This window comes from Macrotis lagotis, chromosome 3, assembly GCF_037893015.1.
Source record: "Macrotis lagotis isolate mMagLag1 chromosome 3, bilby.v1.9.chrom.fasta, whole genome shotgun sequence".
In the NCBI taxonomy this organism is placed as follows: Eukaryota; Metazoa; Chordata; class Mammalia; order Peramelemorphia; family Peramelidae; genus Macrotis; species Macrotis lagotis.
The window spans coordinates 259,815,622-259,839,581 of NC_133660.1; the positions used below are offsets into that span (position 1 = coordinate 259,815,622).

The window sequence follows — 23,960 nt, forward strand, 5'->3', positions numbered from 1 at the left end:
CTACTTTTCCGGTATTCGGATGGCCTACTTAATTAGACAATTGGGACTGTCTGTGCTTAGGCTACTGGGAAGCTGAGGAAAAACTGAAAATTCATTGCCATTTTGCCTCCTGTCTGAAATCTGAAATCAACCCAGCATATCCCCATTTACCCTCAATCCCTAAGTGACTGGGGAGTAGTTGAGTGGTCCCAGGTACCTCCATAGCAACTTGACTGCCAAGCAGAGTATTCCCCCAGAAAATCATGTCTAGACTTAGCCTAATCTCTCATGGCTTCTAATTCTTATAGTGTTTAGTTTGTTTGTTTATTTGTTTTACAGAAACTGATCCATGAAAGAAGAAAGCATCTCCTAACTCTGTACCTTTGCACAGGTTATGCCCTGCATACCTGGAATACTTCCCTACTATCTCTACCTCTATGATATCTTTTGGCATTCAAAGGTCCATTCAGGGAGGGTCTCCTGCTGAAAGTCTTTCTTGATAATTCTAGTTATTACTGAAGGATTTCTCCTCCCAACCAAAGGTTTTTTTTTTTTTTTAGTTTGTATTTCCATTGCATTTAAATTATGCATATATTGGAACTCACTCCTCCTTCTTACTCCAAGATAATGAAAAAAGGGAATTTTCTTTTTAAATTTTCTGTCTTTGTATCCTCAACACCCAGCTCCATGGTTTATACATAGCAGATAATACTTAGATTAATGCTTAAATAAATTAAATATGGTACATTTGATGATTTTGTATTTATTCTCTTTATATTTTATTCTGTAAATCCTTATATATGTCCTTTGTGTCTCCCCCATTAGAAAGCAAACTCCTTACCTTGGGGGATTATTCTATTAATTGCTTTTGAATCCTCTTCACCCATCATAGTGCCTAATACATATTAGACAACTCATAAATGCTTTGATTGAGTAATGAAGTTACTGAGGCTCAGAGAGGACACAGGACATTTTCAATTACTCAATGTCTCCTTGTTGTGGCAGGATCTTGATTCAAATTCAGGTCTTCCGACTCCAAACCAGAGCACTGTGCCACTTTAATAGCCATTTGTCTATATGTACATGTGAAATGCACAGTTGCCAAGGTTGACAATAGCAATGTAAATTATAGACCTGCAGTTTAGCGTGAGGATATAAACCAAGTTCCAAAAGTTGAGGGTGGTGTGCCTGTCTGTTTGTGTGTATTTGTGGGGAGGGGGTGAATCACATGGAAGCTTCCTTTAGAGTATGCTTAATAACTTTTATTAAAAAAAAGGATTTGATTTATTTCATAGAGTCACCAACAGGAAGGAAAAATAATATTGAATGACCCTGAATATTCCACTGTAAACAGAGAGAAACAAGAAAAGAAGTCTCCATCCACCAATGCAGTGAGAAGTCAGAAAAGGCAACCTGGTCAGTTGGGTGACTGAGAAGCTGCTTCCTTCTCAGCTGCTCCCTTTCTCATTCTCTCTTTCTCATCACTTTTCTTCTTTGTGCCTCTTTCTCAATGAGCTCATCCTGAGCTAAGAGGACTCAAAGTTATCCATACAAATTTGAGATGAAGCTGTCTGCTTCCTACCATAGGCAACAATCTCAAATGTGTCTCCTGCCAATAATTCCTGTCTTGTTGGTCCCATCTGCCAAAGACAAGTGTAGGAAGCTTATGTAAACATCAACAAAAAAGAAACCCTTAGGAAATTTTGACCCTTTATTACTGATGGACCACAAGAACTTTTTTCACCTTGAAAAAATACACAGGTTACAACTATATAAAGAGGAAATGATTCATAAGGCTATCTCCTTTCATCTTGTTATTGCACAGAAATTATCTTCATTTCACATTGCACCTCTGGTGAAATGTTTCTTTTTCTCACCTAACCAAGGGCTGAACTTAAGTTTGAATCTTGTCTCCAATGTTTATTGACTGTGTCCTTGGATAAGTCAAGTTCTCTGTGTCTCAATTCTCTAAACTATAAAATGAATATCAGGAAAGATACCTCAGAGGTCTCTTTCAATGCTTTATCTATGATCCTAAGACTACATCTTTCAAACATATTTTATTTTAATCTTATCAAACATAATTTATTTAATTAATAAATTTATTTTAATGTTTGGAGGTAGCATTTTCTGGAACCCTTGTGTTCTAGTATTACTAGTGAAAATTGATCACTTTTCCCATTTTACTTTCCCTGTCAGAGGAGGTTATGCTGACTGGAAAAAGTCTGAACCAAATGGATAAATATTTTTTGTTTATTTTTTAAATCTTTAATGGGTCACTTACTGATTGAAAAGTGTCCTACACCTCTACTATTCAAAATCCTCTGTTAATTGAAAACCACTCCAGTTTTTTTTCCAGATACTTTCCTTCATGCTTGGTCAAACTATTTAACACACTCAACCCTTGCTTTTTACTTCCACACCATTGTGCAATTCCAATAATTCAATTAGCATTTATTAAGCACCTATTATATGCCACTCATTGGGATAGAAACTGAGGCTAGAAAAAACAAAAATTACATGGTACCCAACCTCCTCAAACCTCTATTGCATTGGTGGGAAGGGGGAGTGAATAATAAACATATAGAAATGCAGTAATAATTTTGAGTTGGGGCAATGGAGAGAACACTAAGAATTAGGATGATTGAAAAAGACCTCAGGCAGGCTAGTGCTTCCTAAGTTGAGTCTGAAGGCTATTAGGAATTCTGAGAGGTGGGAGTGAAAAAGGAGAGCACAGAGATGAAGAGCTGAGGCAAAGTCATGCAAGTGGGAAGCAGAATGTCATTTAAGTGAAGCAGTTTGGTGGGAATGGAACTTCTGTGAAGGAGAGGAGTATGAAATAAATCTAGAAAGAATGGGATGGAGCTAAATCTCCTTTTTTGAATTTATTTTCTAAGAGTTTGATTAAATGAATTGGGTATGTTGTGACTAGAGAAGAGAAGACTTGGGGTTTATGGGAAGATGATGGTTCTTTCTACATATTTGAGGGTCTGTCTTCAGGAGAAGGAAGACATGTTCTCTCTTTAGTCCCAGAACTCAGAACCAAGGAGCAATAGATGGAAGTCACAAAGAGACATATTTAGGCTTGATATCAGGAAATACTACCTAATAATTGTTTAGCTGTATCAGTTGCACCATACTTTTTGTGACTCCATTTAGTGTTTTCTTGGCAAAGATACTGGAGTAGTTTTGCCCTTTCCTTTTCTAGGTCATTTGATGGAAGAGGAAACTGAGAAAAACTGGGTTATGACTTTCCAGGGTCACACAATTAGTAAGTATCTAAGGTGAGATTTGTGTTTAGAAAGTTGAGTTTTTCTGACTCCAGGCCAGTTGCCCTATCAAAAATTAGAAATATTCAAAGTGGAATAGGTGGTGAGTTCCCCCACTTTGGAGGTCTTTCAGCAGAGACTGCACAACTATTTGATTAATAAAACACAACAGAGATTCTTTTGTTTAGGGGTTGGATTAAAATGGCTTCTGACTTTCCTTCCAGCTTTTGAGTTCTATGATTCTACAATTCCTATGTATCATTTTAAGATCCCATTCAAATGTCATTTATACTACCAAACCTCCTGTTTCCCCCTATTAGAAAGAGTCCCTCCTCATTTGATATATATATATATATGTATATATACATATATATATATATATATACACACACACCTAATGCTGTGCCTTCATTTTCAACTTTGTTTTATAGCTATTTATGTGCATATATTCTATCTATTATCAGAAATTACTTCTTTATGGGCAAGGATCATGTGAATAAGCATGTAAAAATGACATTCTATTGAACTAAATAATCTTTTAAACTTATCCTGCCATTTTTTTATTAGAACTCCATCCCTGACCAGAATATTGTCATTCCTATCTTTTAGCCATTACCCAGAAATCCAAATCTAATCTCAGGTATCATTTTCAGAAACTGTTTACTTCTCCAGTCTAAATCCAAGTGCCTCCTTTATCCCAACTCTGCTATTTTATTACTTGTGTGAGCATGGATAAACATTTCTGAGTTTGGAGCTTATGTTCTCTCATTTATATTGGACTAGACTAGACTAGACTAGTCTAGTCAAATCTTTGAGTCTATCTCCTGAGGAAAAGTCAATCTAGGGTTCAGTCTAATATCAGCCAATGCTCTTAGCTACCTCCTAGTACAATAGTTTCTATGTAATTCTCCTCCTGGTCACAGAGTCAGTTCTGATCCTGGTCTTTCTACCATCCTGTCCCTCCTCCCCCAAAGATTATCTGTAAAACACTAATGTTCCAAGCCTTTAAATGAGCAAACCCAGGCTAATAGTCATCCCATACATTAAATGAATGAACTTTGATTCTCAATGAAAGAAGCAAAATGACTCATTTACCTGAGGACACAGAATTCTTCAGATCTGGGATCATGATGGCCCTGTATGTGGCCCCAGATCCAATTTCTCCCCTGATCTTTACATTTATCACTTTTAATAGATCTACCTTTTGGACTTTCCCAAATCACAAAAGTTTGCCTAATCTTCATGCCAGGTGCATTCATACTTTCCCTGGTCCACCAATTCTATGATGACAATTATATTGGCAATGTCCACTTTTCTTTTAAGCCATACCTCATGGGTCCCCCTTTCTGTATGCAGGGTGTTCTATTAATCAAGGGACACTCAATAGTAGCTTATTCAATGCCCAGCAGGGTCAGAGGTACCAGTTGGCTGAAAGGACATAGAAATTTTCCTAATTGAACCCTGGTGGCCTACATTTTAATCCCCTACATCCCTGAGAAAGTCATTATACATCACCTAGTTTGTACAAACCCATGTTGTTGCTCTCACCCCATCCACAAATTCACTCTTTTTTCTTTGTGCCAAATTGCCAGAGGCAGGGATATTGATTCCTCTGGTCTATGGTCCATTGGAAGCTCTGATGTGGTGAAACCAATAAACAATGTTACGAAAGAAAAAAATGTCTCACCTGAGAGAAGTCAGGATAGTTTGCATTAATTCCAGGGAATCTGGATGAGATTACTCATCTCCTGTGATTTAAGAAAAGATTGCTTTTTCCCTTCCCAGGGGCCATAATACATCACCACTGCATCAACACTAATGCTTCAGAGAAAACCCCAAAGTTCTTAATAGTCTCTGTTGATGCATAATACTGGCTCCCACTTAAAAGCAAAAGTATTAATTGCACTGAGTTCTGAACACTCTTTTCTTTCTTGTTTTTTGGGTGAGCCCACTGGGAAACCTTTAGATGCTCTGGGAACTGAATGAGTCCAGAACCGCCATTTTGCCTTAATTGGTGGAAGTCCCTTGGATTTGTTAAAAAAAAAAAAAAACAAACCCAGCATCAGAGACTGAAGTGGAAGCATTATACTCCCAGATTTAGCCCTGTTGAATTAGCCTTCATTAGGATGCAGAGCAAAATGTGGCCATCAACTGGGCCAGGAAAACAAAGGAAACATGGAAACTGGAGCAGAGTAATGCATCCTTTTCACCCCAAACTTTCAAAACAAGATTCCTACCATTTACTTGAGAACTCCCTTTTTTTGTTTTCTTGTCCCGTACAAAGGAAACAGGAAACTAAACTTCAGAAGAGAAAGGGCCCCCTATTTCCTTACATGGTGGGCCAGGGTGACTGGTAATCGGGGAGGGGGGGAAAGAGAGATTTGCTTGAGTGGAGAGAGGCTGGCAGACAAGAGGACTGAGAAGACCCAATTCTGTGCTCCAGAGTGACCCTACTCTAGCTGGCACTTATCGTACCCTTGAGAAACAGGGGATGGGTTTTTTTCTTTTAGTTATGAGAAAATTAAGACCAGTAAGAGAAATTGGGGACAGTACCCAACTCTGGGATTCCAAAATGATATACTCACAATGTTTCCAGCATCTAGTCCTGAAACAATTATTAGAATATCCTCAGTTTTTCTCTCCCATGAACTTCAAAGACTATATTCTTCAAAAAAAGAAAATTCTTATTTAGGGATCTTTAAAAAAAAGACCCATTCTGTAGGTATCCAAGAATACTAATTTCCAAAAGGTAGGACTTTCTCCAAACATCATTATGTTGACTCAAAATAAGAATGACTTTCAAAGGCGCGATGAATGATTGTGGGGAAAACAGGGGAACAGTAGCTAAGTTGCTTAAAGTCCTATTGTTCAGAACTAATACTGCCTAAGTTTGGAAACAGGCCATCATTTTAGGATTTAGCTTTTAGATTATTCCATGTCTTTAGTTTTGTGAGCAAATACTTGAATCATGACTTTTGTCACCAAGTCATTTATTCTCCATTTCTTTACCTGTGAAATGGAAATTCACTTACATGGTTGTAGAATAATGACATTTATAGGGTTCAAAGGTATCTCAGTCAACATTTAGCCAATACATACCAAAGGAAATCCTTCTTATAACAAACTTTATGAATAATCATCCAATCTTTTTTAAGACCTTTTATGAATGGGGATGCCACATTCCTTACTTTGGTCAAGTAAGTTTTTTTCTGGAACATTCTGAACCTTTGTTTCATGAATCATATGGGAAAAGATAATAGACAGGGATTCTTTGGAAACAATCTAGTGGGGTTTTTTTTCATCTTCAATAAATTTTCTTTCTGCAACCAATAGGAATAGCTAATATTTATATAGATATTTTTGCTTTATATCCATCTTCAAATTTGATTCTCACAACTATTCCATGCAATAAGTACTATTCTTAGTGCTATCAGATAGAATTGGTTTAGGGTTTTATCCTGGATGTTTCCTCCCTAACTTTTACGGAAGTGATCCAGGGGCCTAGTGAACCTTCTTGAAAGGAAATCTAGTCTGAATACCCTAGGCTCAAAATCAAGGCCTGTCTCAAAATTTGCTGGCATTTATTTAAGTAAATACAGGGAATCATAAGTTATAGCTGAAAGACATTTGAGACTGGTTATTGTAATCCTCTCATTTCACAGATGAAGAAATTGAGACTCAAATAAATGATGTGATTTATCAAAGGGTCCATGGGTGGGAAAATGGAGGAATCTAGTCTGGGTTCTCTGACACCTTGGTCATAAGGTATACTCTTTCCATCATACTATAACATATTATATCTTCATGTTAGAATGGAAATCCTCTGAGGGTAAGAAGTGGTTTTTTAAAAATTTGTTATCCCCAGTGTCTAGCATACTGCTTTGCAAAGATACATAGGGATATGACCAGTGACTTCACTGGTATCAGGAACTCAAAGGGAAGAAAATTTCCTCTACCAATACAACTTACTATTTTGTGTACATAAAAGAAACTCTTAGAGAGTTTCCTAAAGCCCAGGAGTGAAGTTTCTTGTCCCCAGCCATACAACCAGTATGAGTTAGAGGCAGGAGATCTTGACTTTGTCAGTAGATTACATTTTTCTCTGCTTTGCAAAAGGTAGGCACCTAATAAATGTTTACAGAAGACAGGAAACAAGCATTTATTAAGTGCCTACTATATACCAAGCACTTTAGAAGTATTATCTCATTTGATCTTCATAACTCTGAGGATTATTATTATTATTATTCCCATTTTACAGCTTAGGTAACCGAGGAAGACAGAGGTTAAATGACTTCTCAAGATCTTCATTTCTCTCCATTGATTCAAAGATTGGTTTTTAAGAAATAATGTACTTGCTTTTGTAATACTTTGGTTATTTAAATGGAAAGAATTTCATTCTCTTCCACCATTCATGCAATGGAACTTTTTAAGTGATTTGGGGGGGCAGGAAACTATGCAACTATTCTTCCATCAAAGGCTTGGTTGAATAGGTTGACCCATATCAAGGGATCTACATTCTGTATATTTAAAATGATGAATAAGTGGCATATTCAAAATTTTGGACCAACTTCTCCAAAGGTGTTTTGTTTCATGAGATGAGAGGCAGAACCTTCCTTCAACCCAACATTTTCAATAAATCTTTGTCAAGTATTTAACTATATGCAAATTATCGTACTTGATACTAGGGAGACAAAAGCAAAAGTAAATGCCAGACCAAAGAGCTTGTAGCTAACCCTAGAGGCAATGATGAGATGTTGACAGTTTTAGAGGGGTAGGGGAGACAGAAGAACAGTGGCATGGTCAGTTCTATGTCTTAAGAAGAACAGTTGGGTGATCATGTAGATGATAGATTGGAGAACAGAGAGACTGGAAGAGGGAGACCAATGAGGAATTTATTGAAAGAATGGCACAATGGAATGAATACTGGCTGTGGGGATTTCATGCTCAACTGCTGCTTACCATACTATGTGAGTTTGGGCAAATCACTGAACCTCACCTTTCCGCTTCTGTTTTTCTCATCTATAAAATAAGAAGGTTGAAATACAGGACCTCTGAGGTCCATTCCATCTCTGTGATTTTATGCTTTTTGTGTTTAACTTTAATGCTGGCAAATTAAGTCAATAAGGACCGATTAAGCACCTACTATAAGCCAAACTCTATACTAAGCCTTGGAGATGCAAAGAGAAGGTCTCAGGAATCTCATAGGTAAATGGAATAATAGGGAAATCATTGAACTTAGGCAATAAGGCTAAGATTTGAATCTCAGTTCCACTATTTATTGGTTAGGTAACTGTGGGAAAAATCTCTTCACCTCTAGCCTTTATATATGTGTAATGTTAAGATAACTGAAACCTGTTACCTCATCAGATCCTCAGACCCTGGGAGGTAGGTGTTTTTCTCACCCTCAGGTTCACACTGCTTGTAAGTGTCTGAGGAAGAATTTGAACTCAGATCTTCCTGAATTCACAGAGTTCAGCAGCACACCATTTATCACACTTTTAAAAGTGACAATATATGTATGTAAAGCATTAAATGTCTGTGACAATCATGTTATTCCCCTTTTTTCTCTTTGAAATCCAGGCGTGAAAGAGATTAAAGGCAGATTTTACAGATTAAAGTCTCAGAACAAAATGAAAATAGGCATTTTGCTTTGCATACCACACGTTTGTTTATGCCCCAAAGATTTATAGATATATAAAGTGGTTACTTAAGCATCTAAGATAAATGGATTCCTCTCTACCCTCCTTTCTTTCTGGTTAGTTAGATCATCCAGGAGTACTGACATCTTAGTAGGCATCAATAAAACCAATTGCTGACCCAGAGAAATGCAATATTTGAAAAAATTTTAATGGGTTTAAACAATAAGTGGGGGGGGGGGAGAAGGAACCTAAGAGGTCCTCAAGGACCAGCTCATTTTATACTGAACAGACATTTCTGAAGGCTATAATTTTTACTGAACAGTATGAAATGCTATCAGATTGAAGACCTAGGATGAGCTTGCTGAGGACCTTAATAAATGGTTTATAAGGGTAGCCTAAGCCTAGTTGTAAGTAGTTCTGTTTTGTGTCTATCCATGGTACTTGCTTAGTTAGAACCTCTGGCTCTTTTAGTTGGAAAGGACCATCTCAAGACTCAAACAAGTCTTTCATACAGTCGTGATTCAACAATTTTTTGAAAACTTCTAGTGATAAGGAGCTCACTACCTCTAAAAGCATTGGATTCTGTAGGAGAATTATAACAATAGGGAAGTTCTTTATATCAAGGTTAACTCTTTCTTTGAAACATTCATCCATCTTCTCCTTTTGTCAAAAATCAAATCTAAGCCCCTTTCCATGGGACACCCTTTCAAATCTGAGAAGATGGCTATCTTATCTCTCCTAAGTCATGAAGACTTTTTTTTGTCCTCTAAGACAAATATACCCCAGTTCCTACAAGCCAATCCTCATATTGCAGTACATCAAGGCTATCCTCATCACATTCTTATTAATCTAGATCTATGAACTTGTTTTTGAGATATTTTTATAATTATTTCAATACAATTGTATTCCTTTGTAATCATATTTATTTTATTTCAAGCCTTTAAAAGCTACATTTTGAGGAGTCCCTGGCTATCACCAGATTGACAAAGAGGTAAGTACAAAAAGGTTAAGAACTCTTGCCATGATGTCATCCATGTAATATGAATCATATTTCTAGCCTTCTCAATTGATGGGAGAGAGGAATGAGAAAGGGAGAGAATTGGGGACAAAAATATTTTTTTAAAAGAACCCTCATCTTCGATCATTTCAAGATTATCAATGTCCCTCCTAAAATGTGATGGATGCAATTTAATTTGAACTTGACCTGTCATTTTATTGATATGGGGAGATTCCAGAACATTTACTAATACAGATGCATGCCTTTTCTGTCACCTACAGTAATAAGAAAGTTACTGGGTTATATTGCCCAAGTATATATAACATACATATACATATACATATACATATACATATACATATACATATACATATACATATACATATACATATATACATATATACATATATATATAGAGAGAGAGAGAGAGAGAGAGAGATAATATGTATGTCTATAAACACATAACAAGTATATATCTTGACTCTGAGGCTGCCTCTCCATCCACCAAGTCACCTTTCTTTCCTGCTAGCACTTCTAGGGTATACCTATAAGAGATATAAGTTTTGCAATTCTGAACTATATTAAACGACTTCCCCTTCAGGGAAAATACAGCTGAAAAAATGTTCAGTCTCTGCATATAGAAAAGAGCAGTGAGAATCACCATGACCAACAGCCCAATGTGGTGCCAAAAAGGAAGAAGAATTCCCTGGTTTACTGGAGGAGAATTAGAAACAGCAGGCAGCCTGGGAGTGGGGGCATTTGTTCGGGTGGAATTTCACCCTTTTGTCTCAGTTCTTTGATTTTGTCAGACAGGAGTTAACCATGAAATAGCAGCCATTCTCAGTAACTTGGGGTCAGCCAGAGAACTCTTTAGCTTCAATAGATGGCTAGGCTATGAGTCAGGCAGCAGGTGCTTGGAGAGGGCTGGAAGGTTGAAATGGAAGGATGTTGGTGAGCTCTGCCTAGAGCTTAGTTACATGTCTCTCATCTCTATCTATCCTCTTCTGTGACTCTTCCATCACATTATTCTCTACGTGTTCTATTATCATATGGCGCATACACAGATGCATTCTTTCCCCCAAACAGAGTGGGTGCTCACTGGGTATAGTATACGGATGCTTTTGCTATCCTGTACTAGACTCAATATGATATTCAGTCAATGCTAGTTAAAGTCTTAATTCGATTCACTCTGCTACAACTATAATTTAGAATAATAAATTTAGAATCTTTAGTATCTTGGAGATACCTATCATTAGAAATAAATCCCAGACTTCATCCTGATAAACTCCATGACTTTATCCATGAAAAAATGGAGGCATAGGAAATGTCAGTGATTTGCCATTAGGGTTGGACTTTGAATTCAGGTCCTATGATTACGAAGGGAATGCTCTTTCCCTGTGCTGTTGTTGAAATGTTTCAGTCATATCTGACTCTTTGTGATCCCATTTTAGGGATTTCCTGGTATTTTCTTCTCTAGCTTTCTTTACAGAAGAGAAACTGAGGCAAACATGGTTAAGTGACTTGTCCAGGGTTACACAGCTAGTAAGTGTTTGAAGTCAAATTTGAACACATGAAGATGTGTCTTCCTGATTCCAAGCCCAGTGCTCTATCCACTTCACCAGCTAGCATTCCCTTGTCTCACTGTAAGTATGCCTTGAGACCAGGATCTGGGATTAACCACTGTCCTGTCCTTTGGTCACCTTTTGCCTCCATGTAACACTTTTACTCAAATACAGGGTATTGGGCAATCTGGAGCCATACTCACGACTTTCACAGTGCTTCCCAGTGTAGCCTGCCAGGCAGGCACAGCGATAGGCTCCACCTTTGTCAAGGACACATGTGCCATCATGGAAACATGGAGATGAAGAGCAGGCTGTAAGACAAAAAGATAGCATGAGCCAGTGCTTATATCAGGGGAAGACACATAAAACTGGAGTCTGGACTCAAGTTTCGCAACTGTCTAGTACAATCTTCAAAAATGTCTTAGCAGAATATTATATGGGAGTTTTGAAAGAAATGAATCCATTTCTCATGATTTAATAACTAATTATTGAATTGAAACAAAGGATTTTTCCCCTTTTCTACTTTCTCATTCAGAAATCAGCCAGTATAGAAAATCTTAGGCAAATACTTAACTCAGACCAAGATCTATTCAGAGAGGAAAAGAAATTCCAAGTTTGGCTAATGGCTGCATTTCTGCTCATTATTGTTCTCAGAAGGGTTTTAGAAAAATATGACTGCTTCCTGTTGTCAGACAGGTGACATGGAAATTTATAAGTCTCTGACCAAGACTTGAGTGATCTAAGTCACATACCCCGAGAACTTCATTGCAATATAGCAGCCCTTCATTATAATATTCAATTTTATATTATCGATAGCCAATAAGAGTTGACTGCCATGCTCAGAAACACCTACTCTTCCAAGGTTCTATCAACTGTGAGTCACTACCATGAGGGGTCTTTGGTCTAAGAGAGAATTGGCCAAATATTGTTGTTGTTTTGTCCTTCATTCTGGAAGAAGACCATGACATCAAGGAAGTGATGCCATGACATGCACATGAATTGGATTTGAGTGGGTGGGGAGGCTGTACAATGTCACCAGTCTCACTTTCTCTTCCAGAGTCATCTGGATATCAAATGACCACCCTTTCAATAATATACATGCTGGAATTACATTACCAATAAAATTATGTCTCTCGACTTTTTTAAATATCATAACTAGAGTGACTGTAAATTCCTCAGTCAAGTAATATTTATTATAACATCTTCTATGTGCCAGCCACTCTTCAAAGAGCAGGAATTAGAAAGAAAAGTAAGAAATTATCCCTGCTCTCAGGGAGCTCATAGTCTAATGAGATGTAAAGAATTCTGAACATAGTTGTACAGGTAAACAGTTATGTTTACAGATAAATAGATGATAAATAGGAGGATAGATACATTCATTCATAGATGAATAGGTAGATACATGGATGGATGAATGGATAGATGGATGGAGATGATGGATGGATGGGTGGTAGATGAATGGATAGATTGATGATAGACAGATAGATGTTAAATGGATAGATGTATGACTAGATAAATATGGGTAAATAGAAAGAATGGAGACTAAGGGGTTTCAGAAAAGCTTCTCAAAGAAGTTAGAGTTTTAGCTGATAATTAAAGAAGGACAGAAAAGCTAGGAAGCAGAGATGAATAGAGAAAATTTCAGGCATGGAGGACAACCAATGAAAATGATTAGAATCAAAGGATGAATTGGAATGTGTGAGGAACAACAAGTAAGTCAGTGTTGTTGGGCCATACAACTTATAGGGGCAAGCAAGGTATAGCAAGAGTGGAGGGCTCGGAATGCCAAATCTGCAGAGAAGACATAGAGGGCTGTCACAAGTTAGAGGAATGAATAATAATCATCTTGGCCCAGGAAGGCTGAACCAGGAGAAATGGGAAGCAGTTGGAGAAGTAAGGCTGATCTTGATGTAAAGAAAAAATTTCTAATGATTAGATTTGTGCAAAAAGTGAACTGGAGTTGCCTCTGGAGGTAGTCAATCCTACTTCATGGGAAATATTTAATCAAACCATGGATAACCACTGGACAAGTACACTATAGAGGGAATCCTTGTTTGGGTACTCATGGAATAGATGGACAATGAGATTCCATTCAGCTCCCATGGATTTCTCCCTAGAATGTTCTCCCCCACTTGCCCTTGCTTCCTGACTTTTTTTGACCAGGCAATGGGGTTAAGTGATTTGCCCAAGGTCACACAGCTGGGTAATTATTAAGTGTCTGAGGCCAGAGTTGAAGTCAGGTCCTCCTGACTCCAGGGCCAGTGCTCTATTCACTGCACCACCTAGCTGACCCCGTCCTATCTTTCTTAAAAACTCTGCACCAATCCCACCTTCTGCAGGAAGATTTTCTGAGTCCATACTCTTATCCCTTCTCCATATTAGGGACTTTCACTTGAGATTGCTTTCCAGTTACACTACTTATATCTTACATGCACAACTTCTTGCAGCATGCTATCCCCATTAGAATGTAAGTTCCTTGGGATTAGAAATTGCATATTTGCTTTTTTAAAATACCACGGGTAATCCATACAGTGTACATAAAGAAAATGTTAAGAGTCTAAAAAATGCTAATGAATTGACCGACTCTGCTCAAGGTTAAACATTCCCAGTTCCTTCCACTGATGTGAATGTTGAGAATGGTGAAAGGGGAAACAAGGAGAGGAAGGGAGGATTCTCTGCTGCATCTTCTCCTTCTAACTCTCCTCGAAAAACTGACCAAGTGGACCAAGAGTGTGAGATTCTAAGAGGGTCTTATCTGAAGCCAGCACTAATGGTGGGATCAATCAACATTGGATCTTGGGGAGTTTTTTCTTTCTCTCAGATGAGCTAAGCAATCGTTTTCAGTGCCTACTTATGTTGCTGTTGACAACACAGCATGAGAAGTTTTAATGAGGTTGAGAGGAGGGAAGGAAGGTATTTAGGCAGCAGTTTGTCTCAGGCACAACTACAAAACGCTTCATTCGTTTTAATTCTCTTTACCTGTGATCTCTTCAAAGATGGCATGGAACCCATCGAAGTTCTTCGAGCCATCTGACTGGAAGAGGATATGGAGGGAAGCCCCAGTACTTTGAATGGGGGCCGGCCGCTCATTTCCACAGAAGCGTTTGATTATTCTACTGTCACTGTTGTCTCCATCCCGGACTTCAACATAGTCATATTGGCACATGTAGTCAAATTCAAGGCTTAGCATAACAAACCTGGAAGCCGAGACAGGAGGAGAAGATGACACACGAAAGTGGAGGCAACATTTAATAGAATCAGAGGATACACATCTCATGAGATTGGGAAATGGAAGGGGGTCATCAAGATTAAATACATTTAAAAATCAAATAGATTTACTCATGACAGAACCATATTCAGTGCCTATAATATGCCAGACATCGCCCTAGACTGGCAAAACCAAAAACAAACAGTTCCTACTCCCAAGTATCCTGAGAAGATGACTTGTACATTTATAAGGACACAGAAAATTGTTGTCCTTTGTAATTAAAAAAGACCATGAGAGCAAATGAATAGTGATTCTAGAGTAGGGGATGTTGTGCAAAGACATTTTTCTCACTGCCTCTTCCAGAACCATCATCACTTTGTGAACTGATCTAACAGGAAAAAGAACTTCTGATGATGGCTTAGATGTTGTGGTCTTTGGTCTTAAAGAGGTGGTTCCCTCCCATATTAGTGAGATATCATGGTATTTCAACAATGCCATGCAAAACACCAGTATGGTGATTTTAGTTGCCAATTATGTGTTAAAATGGTTTAGTTAACCTGTTTCTCAATGATAAAGACAAAATAAATCTGATACACCCCAAAAGAAGGGTACTAAGAGCTAGGGAGATCAGGAAAGTCTTCATAATAGTGGTATTAGAGTTGAATCTTATAGGAAAATCTAAAAGTTAGAGCTAGGTGAGGGTGTGTGTTCCATTCTAAGGCAGGAGGGGGGATATTAAGGGACCTTAAGGGTTATCTTGACTAGTGATGTCCAACTCAAAGACAAAGAGAGCCAGTAAACTGTACATAAGGGTCCCCACAAGCAGCAAAATCGACTTGGAAAACTATATATTAACATTATTTATCATATATCTATCTATCTGAATGCCTATCATAGATATTATTATATATTATACATAAAATCCATATATAACATGTATAGGTATATAATATGCCTATGATGATGATGATGATGTATATGAAATAATCTGCATATCTATCTATTTCTGTATCATATGTATAAATATATGTGTATATATCAGGGGAAGCTTAGTCATGCAGTAGACTTTCTTATTTCAATTATTATTGAGTCTTTTCTAAGTCCTTTTAAGTCCTTATCAAGTCCTTTCTCATTTCAATATAACTGGCAAATCAATTCATCCTGTTTGCCTCAATTTCCTCTTCTGTAAAAACAGCTGGAGAAGGGAATGGCAAATGACTCCAGTATCTTTGCCAAGAAACCCCAAATGTGGTTATGAAGACTCAGACATAACCGAAACAAATGAACATGAATGCATTTGTATTTATTTTATTACTTATTTCCCAATTGCATTTAAACAGGTTCTGAGCAAGTGTTTGACACCACTGATCTAGATCAGTGCTTTCAGTTTGAAGTTGCAGAAACTCAGAAGGTCAATGATCTTAACCAAGGTCCCATAAGTATGAAGTGTCAGAGTCAGGATTTGAACCTGACTCCCAAGTCTAGCATTCTTACGGTATTATATCGCTTCCTCAATTTTTTTATCTCGGAAGTGAGAAAACTGAGGAGGAGAGAGGACATGAGTGCAAGAGAGCTGACTGGCAGGGCCTGATCTCAGACCCACGTTCTCTGAGTTGAGATTCAGATCTCTTTCCATGCCTGCTCAGAGAATTAATGAATCACAGAATGGGAAAAGCCATTGGAAGCCATCAGTGAAACCTTGCTTCTAAGCATACCTTCAGGAGCCTCCCATTGGTACAAGAAGGGATCTGACTAATGAGAATGGGTACATGTAGAAAGAAGATACATCTACCTCACAGCTACATAAAGAAGAAGAGCCCCCTGGGGATGGAAGTGGGGAAGGAAAGAGAGGGAGAAAAGGAGCTGACCTGACCTGACAGGAGAGGGAAGCCTCCATATCTGAGATTTTGGCAGACTTTCAGGATTGAAACTATTAATGCTCTCCACTCAAAGTTCCTGAGCATACTCAGGGAACAGAGTGTATATGAGTCACCACCTGGAAGGCAGAGTATCAATTCTATCTGTAAATGTGACTGCCACAGGAGAGAAAAAGCATGGAAGATTCTAGAGCTCAATGTAATCCTAGGACTCTTTTAACACCCTCATATTTACAGAGGAAAAATCTGAGATTTGGAGAAGAAAAATCTGAGATGTGGAGAAGGCAAATGATTAACACATAGTCATTTAATGGTGGTGTCCAAGGTAAAACTTTTGACATTTTCTCTATCTACTGTTGTTTTACCTCTCAGATCTGTAGATAATATTTAAGGATGATATGGAGAGGGCTTACACCATCCTCCAAAGGATCAGAAAACTCTGTCCAAGGTCAACAACTATTGTCTGCCCTCTTTAGTTATAAATCTCCCCTCATCCATTCTTTTTTTTTTGCAAGGAAATGGGGTTAAGTGACTTGCCTAAGGTCACACAGCTAGGTAACTATTAAGTGTCTGAGGCCATTTTTGAACTCAGGTCCTCTAACTGCCCCCACCCAATCCTTTCTTATAAATCAGAGAAGTATTGTCTAATTTAACCAAACCTGGAACCTGTAGCAATAGATTATTGCTACTACTACCATCACCACCATGACACAAACATACATTCATTACCTAGGCAATAAGATATTAATATGTCCAAGAGCTCAGCAAACCTCAATGAGCAATGTAAATATTAGCTATTATTGCTAGTTGAAAGGATTCCTCACTGGGAGTGCCCTATGCCAATGAATCACAGGTCTGGGTAATAATGATTATGGTTATTATCATCATTATTATTATTTATATTACTCGAAGGTTTATGAGAAATGAGGAAATTAAGATTCATAAAGGTCACATACTAACTCATAGTCATGCATAGCACATTAAGTATGAAAATCAGAAAATATAGGTTCAGTTCTTCACTCTAGAACTGGGGATCTTTCCCTTAAACCTTCTACATTGACAAAGGGCAACAAGGTGGTGTAGTGGATAGAGCACTGGACTTGGAGTAAGGAAGACCCAAGTTCAAATTTGACCTCAGACACTTGACACTGGCAGCTGTGTGATCTTGGGCAAGTCACTTAACCCTGATTACCTTGCATCCAGGTCCATCTCTAGTCATCCTGATCCATATTTGGCCACTGGACCAAGATGACTCTGGAGGAGAAAGTGAGGCTGGTGTCTTCGCCCAATACCCACTCACTCAAATCCAATTCAGATGTTTGTCCTGGAATCTCCTGGTGATATCATGGTCTTCAAGAATGAAGGACAAAATATCATTACATTGACTTGATAGAACAAATATAGAGAGGCAAAATGATATAGAGAGTCGAAAGCTAGACTTGACTATGAATCCTGCACTAATACTTCTTTAGTTGTATGACCATTAATAAGTCACTATGGATCTGAGTATCAAGTTCATCATTTGAAAAAAAAAGGATAATGATGTCTGAGGTACTTACTTCACATGATTTTTGCAAGGATAAACTAAGAGAAGGCACATAAAGTGTTATATAAAGGTCAGTTCTTATCGCCTACGTCATCCAACTTAGCAGCTCCCACCAAAGCTCTCATCACCAACATCACCCAACATCATTGCTCCCTTCAATTGTGGTATAAAAAAATGCTTTCCTCACCATAATACTGTTTTTAAAAAAGGAAGTATTTCATTTACACTAATTTCATTTGCAATTTAAGTGACACCAATTTTCACAGTTATTAAATATCAAAGGACCTGAACTCAGAATTCCCATCTTCAAAGCCAGTATTCTCTCCATGATTCCATGCTGCCTCTCTTTACAAACTCTCTCATCTTAATCAGACCACAAACCCCCACTAGCTATCATTCGTAGCATCTTCTTGCTTTCTTTGACTATCAAACTAAGCGAACTGTAGTTGACAATTTCAATTATGTTTTTTCCAAACGAAGTTCAACAGTTAGAACACCAGAGGATTTGAAGTGATGAGGCTGGCTGTATAATTGGGGGAAGGCAGGAAGCAACTTGGATGGGATTGAGTGAGGGGGAACCATGACTTAAAAGAGAAAACATAAGCCACCAAAAAACTAAACCTTAACTAACAGACGGTACCAAAAGGTCCTCTCTGAGGAAGATTCCATCCTTTTGTTTAATTTAGAAATGAAACAGAAATCCTTTTGAGACAGCTGCCTTCCTGCATAGTGAGAATGTCCCCATCTGCTCCTTATGGAATTTGGAGACATATCTACAAAACCAAAATGAGACTTAAGAGTTTATGGAAAAGGCAACAGGAATAAAAAGAATGTAGGTCTGGACCATTCTAGATATCCCCCGAGCCTCCCTGAGATGTGCCAGTAGGCTGGGAGAAAAGATACCATCTATTACAGAAGAAAAAAAATGGAGGTGAAGGTTCCAGGAAGAAGATAAATAACCTGGGAACCCCAGAATGCATGTATCAACCCAGGCCTGCTGAGTTTGGTTCCCAAAGGAGTTGCAGCTAGGGAAAAATTGATTTGCTTTTGGAAGGGCTGGTGATATAGTCATTAATGAAGATGGAGCAGCACTCTTTGAGCAACACACCTATACATACACACACACACACACCCATATAGAACTCATTTACTACCTTATCTATGCAAGCATTTAGAAACACACCTATACATACACACACCCATACAGAACTCATTTACTATCTTATCTATGCACGCATTTAGCAACACACCTATACATACACACATAGAGGACTCATTTACTACCTATATTTTGCAAGCATAGATTCTCTAGCTCTCAGAATTATGCTACTCCTGCACCTTTTCTTTAGCCAACAGAAGTCAATGTCTCCTCACCTTCAATCCCTGAACCTGAGACAATATCCAACCTTACCCAATGAAACTATCTATACCAGGGTTTAGCATAGTGCCCATAGTGTGCAATGAATTGGCTTAATAGTTGACTTATTGACTTAGATTCATTTGACCATGTTCTATCTGTAGGTACCACACTTCCAGATGACTAGACCACACAGTGTTTTACACTAGAAGGAGCCTAGGATTTGGAATTAGAACACCCGGACTTCTTTAAATGCCACAGAAGCTATGGAACAGAAGCTTGTTGTGGCCATTCGACTTGGCCTCTCATGTTGGTGATACATTGATGTGCAATTTTTAACATCTGTCCCTATTATCATCTAGAAGGTTCTACTTCTGGCATGTTGGACAAAGTTGGATAACCCAGCCTCCTGCAGGAAACATCATTCCCTCCACCCTATACAACACCCTCTCCACTCCCTGACCTAAACTGCCATCCTAGATTCAGCTCATCTAGTGGAGTGAAAAACCAAGGAGTTCCAGAATGATCATTGGACAAGTGAGGTAAGATCATGGAATTCAAGATTTAAAGGTGGAAGAGATTTCAGAAGGAGACCATCAAGTCTGTCTCTTATTTTACAACTGAAGAAGCAGAGATCCAGAGAAGCAAATGATTTGTCTAAGATAACACAGCTAAGAAGTGGTTGAAGTAAAATTTGATCCAAATTTTCTGACTCTAAGTAAAGTTCTCCTTTTTAGCTGTACTACGCTAATAGGACTGACTTTGTGGATTGGCTCTCTCCTTATTTCAAGGCTTAGACCATCACCTTCCTGGAGAAAACCCAGGAGAGAGAGTTGTGTTCATATCTTAAAATGGAGAAAAGCCATAGGGGAAAGTGGGGAAATTTATCATGTTGGCCAAAGAAACTAGAAACTTAGCTGTAGTACCAAACCGTAAGGAGTAGCAAGGAGACAGAATCACAGAAAAACAGAGAAAAAGAGACAGCAAGAAAGATAGTAACAGAGAGAGGGAGAGAGAGAGAGAGAGAGAGAGAGAGAGAGAGAGAGAGAGAGAGAGAGAGAGAGGTGGGAAAGTAGAAAAAGCACAGGACCTAGAGTCAGGAAGACTTTAGTGCAAATTTGATCTCAGACACTTACTAAATGTGTAACCCTGGACAAGTCACTTAAATCCTATCTGACTCAGTTTCCCATAAAATTATTCTATAAAATAAGAATAATAAAAGTACTTACCTCTCAAGAGGGAAAAAAAATCAGTCATTTTGGTAAAGTACTTTGAAAACCTCAACATGTTCCATAAATTCTAGCTAGCTGGTTATTATTACTATTATTGATAGAGTATTAGACCTGGAGTCATGAAGAGCTGGGTTTAAATATTGCCCATTTTCTTTCTAGCTATGTGACTCTAAACAAGTCATATCTCTCTAAGCCTCAATATCCTCCTTTGTAAAAAGGGCACAATATTAGCTCTCACCTCATCTAGTATGAAAATCAAGATAAATCATATGGATAAATTGCTTTAATGTCAGATTGTTCCTGATGGTATTTCAAATCATTAATCGTGGCTACTTCCTTAATTTCTACTTTGTTTCCTTTCTTTTTAAATAAAATTTTAATAAAACCTTCATCTGTATTATGAACTATGCATTCGAAGGTGGGCAGTTGATGTCCATCTATTGGTGGTTAAAATGCTTGCAGGTTCTCAGTCTTTCTGGGGGAGAAGAGGGGAGAAGAGGAGGGGAAAAATCCCCATAAGAGAGGTCATGAGTATTGAAGTCAGAGGACCGACAACAAGGTGAGTTGAAGCCAGAATCTAAACCATAAAATCACAGGGAATGAGAGGAGAATTCAAGACATTATTTTATGTAGTTGTTAAGATACTGATGGGAGCTGTCCTTTCCCTGGAATCCCCAGGATCAAGGTTCATGGAAACCATACACATGGAAACCATGAAACTTCTCCTTTATCATCAATGGCTTCTCTGGATCCTTATGCTTCAGCAATTTGTCCTTGGCTTGTTACCGTAGCTGGATGATGAAGCCGGGCTTGGCGTGAATGGTCCATTCACAGTGAGCATTCAGGGGATAACTTTCTAGTAGAATCTGTCCTTTAGGGACCCGCAAGACTTGGCCACACCCTGGAAAGAAAAAGAAGAAATTATTAAAGGTAAAGAGCCATAGGCAGGTTATTTGTAGGAAAGTAGAATAGAATGAAGAGAAAAGTAGGGTCATCACAAAACTCTTTCTTTGCAATAAAACTGAGAGGTAAACAATCCAAATATTATGAACCTCTCTGAGCCTCAGTTTCCCCATCTGCAAAATGGGGATGAATGACTTGTCCAAAGATAGAGCTGGCAAATGGGATCCTGGAATTTGAAGCTAGAATCTTCTGTTTTAATTCTTTTTTTAAAAAATCTGAATAGTATTTCATTTACTTACATGTAAAGACTGTTTTCAACACTTGTTTTTGTAAAATTTTGTAAATTTCTAAAAATTCCCTTTCCTCTCCCCAAGATAGGAAGCAATCTGATACAAGTAAATACTTGTACAATCATGTTAAACATATTTCCTTCTTAATGTTATTTTATTTTGTTTTTTCCAATTATATGTAAAGATGGTTTTTAATATTCATCTTTTCGTAGGGGGTAATAGTGTCTATTTCCCAGGGATATTGTGAGTCTCAAATGAGATCATATTTGTAAACCATTAGGCACCAATAAATGGACATCATCATTAGTGTTTCATTTCCTTTTTCTCTTCCCATGTTTGGAAGGGATTTCAGAGAACTTCTGGGTCCATCCATACCAGAACAACAATCCTATCTATATCATCCCTAATGAGTGGTTGTTCCGCTTAACTTATCGACCTGTAATCACAAGCGATTACAGATGCAGCCCATTCTTGCCCTTTGGAATAATTATGATTATTAGGTCTCTTCTCCCCCTTATATCGAGCTAAAAACAGTATCCCTGAAATTTTAACCTACTGACCTTAGTTCTCCCTTCTGGGACCAGGAAAACAACACCATCCCCCCCCCCCCCCCACACACACACAATAAGACAGCACTTAAGATATTTTAAGATAAACTGCCATCTCAAAAAAGAAAAAAGATAGCTGTCATCTCCCCCTCCTTCCCTCTCTCCAAGCCTTCTCCTCATCCCTTATCCTTCAGTTCAAGGTTGGTAAGGCCCCTATGATCTCATCATAGGCCCCTCTTCCTCCTCTGACCAAACACCAATATCCTTAGAATTTGTTGTGTACTATGTGATGGGATTCTCCAGCTACTATGGCCTCACTACTATGGCCAGGGCAGAGGGCAGCATGAACACAGGGGCCTCCGTGTCCAAAGTTCAGAAGTCTCTGCTCACAGACAACAATATAGAATCAACAGCAGCACTATGGGTATCATAATCACTTCAGGTTGTGAATATTTGGTAGATGATGTGAATGTTCAGAACCTCTCAGACCCTCAGTGTTCTCTTCCACAAAATTGGGGATAGATGATGACTTGCCCAAGGCATTAAATCTAAGGACTAGTATCATAAATGGTGCACAGAATACCAACTTGTCCTACAAGTCAAAAACCCCTCCCAAGTACCCAGGTAGGCTCACCTGTGTCTAGAGATACAGATAGCAGAAGCCCACTATCTTTCAAAGACTTGGAGGAAAAACAAATCCCCATCCTAAAGTGTGCTGGAAAATTCAACAAATCATTTGCTGTAGAACTGGAGCATCATCATAGATGACAATATTACCCATAACCACCCATTCACAAAATGGAGAGAAATGACTTTTCCACAGTCATCCAAGACATTGGAGGAGTATAGGATTTGAAGCTGAAAACGATCTTGGAAAAATGGTGCCTCCATTCTAGTGCAGGTCCTCTTCACCTCACACCTGGATTATTACTGGGGGTAGGGGTGGGGGGTCTGTGATAATCACTCCAGGTGATTATCCTAAAGAATAGGTTCAACCAAGTCATTCAATAACTCTACTCAATAAACTCCTCTAGGAGCAAATGCAAAATCTTTTGCTTAGTAGTCAAAGTTCATTATAACCCAGTTTTCCCCAACTGCTTTCCTTTCTTCTTAGACATTACTCCCTACCATGTTCTCTTCAATCCAGTGACATTGGCTGTTTCATAACCAAGAGGCTCCATCTCTCAACTCCATGGCTATCTCCCATGACTGGAAGACTCTCCCTCCTCATCTCTGTTTACTGACTCTCCTGGCTTCCTTGAAGTCCCAGTTAAAATCCCATCTTCTGTAAGAAGCCTTTCCCAACCCTTCTTAATTCTGGAACCTTTTCTCTGTTAATTATTTCCTACTTATTCTCTATATAGCTTGCATCATAGATACTCATTGAAATGTTGTCTTCCTCATTAGACTGTAAACTTCTTGGGGGCAGGGATTATCCTTAAGCACTTTTTGTAATCCCAAAGCTTAGTGTTATCTATTGGCACATTATAAGAGGCTCTATATAAATGCTTATTGAGTAATTGACTGACAAACTCTTTGTCCTTCATCTATAA

The 23,960-nt window shown here is 38.3% G+C and overlaps 1 protein-coding gene across 1 annotated transcript in view; it reads right to left on the reverse strand.

Annotated features, from left to right (window-relative positions):
* Positions 1 to 22,074, reverse strand: part of PAMR1 (peptidase domain containing associated with muscle regeneration 1) — a 60,745-nt gene extending 38,671 nt beyond the window's left edge. Inside the window, exons 1-3 of the mRNA XM_074230481.1 lie at positions 21,453 to 22,074; positions 14,426 to 14,643; positions 11,650 to 11,757 (exon numbers count right to left, since the gene is read on the reverse strand). Of these exons, the coding sequence (XP_074086582.1) occupies positions 11,650 to 11,757; positions 14,426 to 14,643; positions 21,453 to 21,742 (616 nt within the window). The 5' untranslated portion in view covers positions 21,743 to 22,074. The remainder of the gene's footprint in view (positions 1 to 11,649; positions 11,758 to 14,425; positions 14,644 to 21,452) is intronic.
* Between the last annotated feature and the right edge of the window lie 1,886 nt (positions 22,075 to 23,960).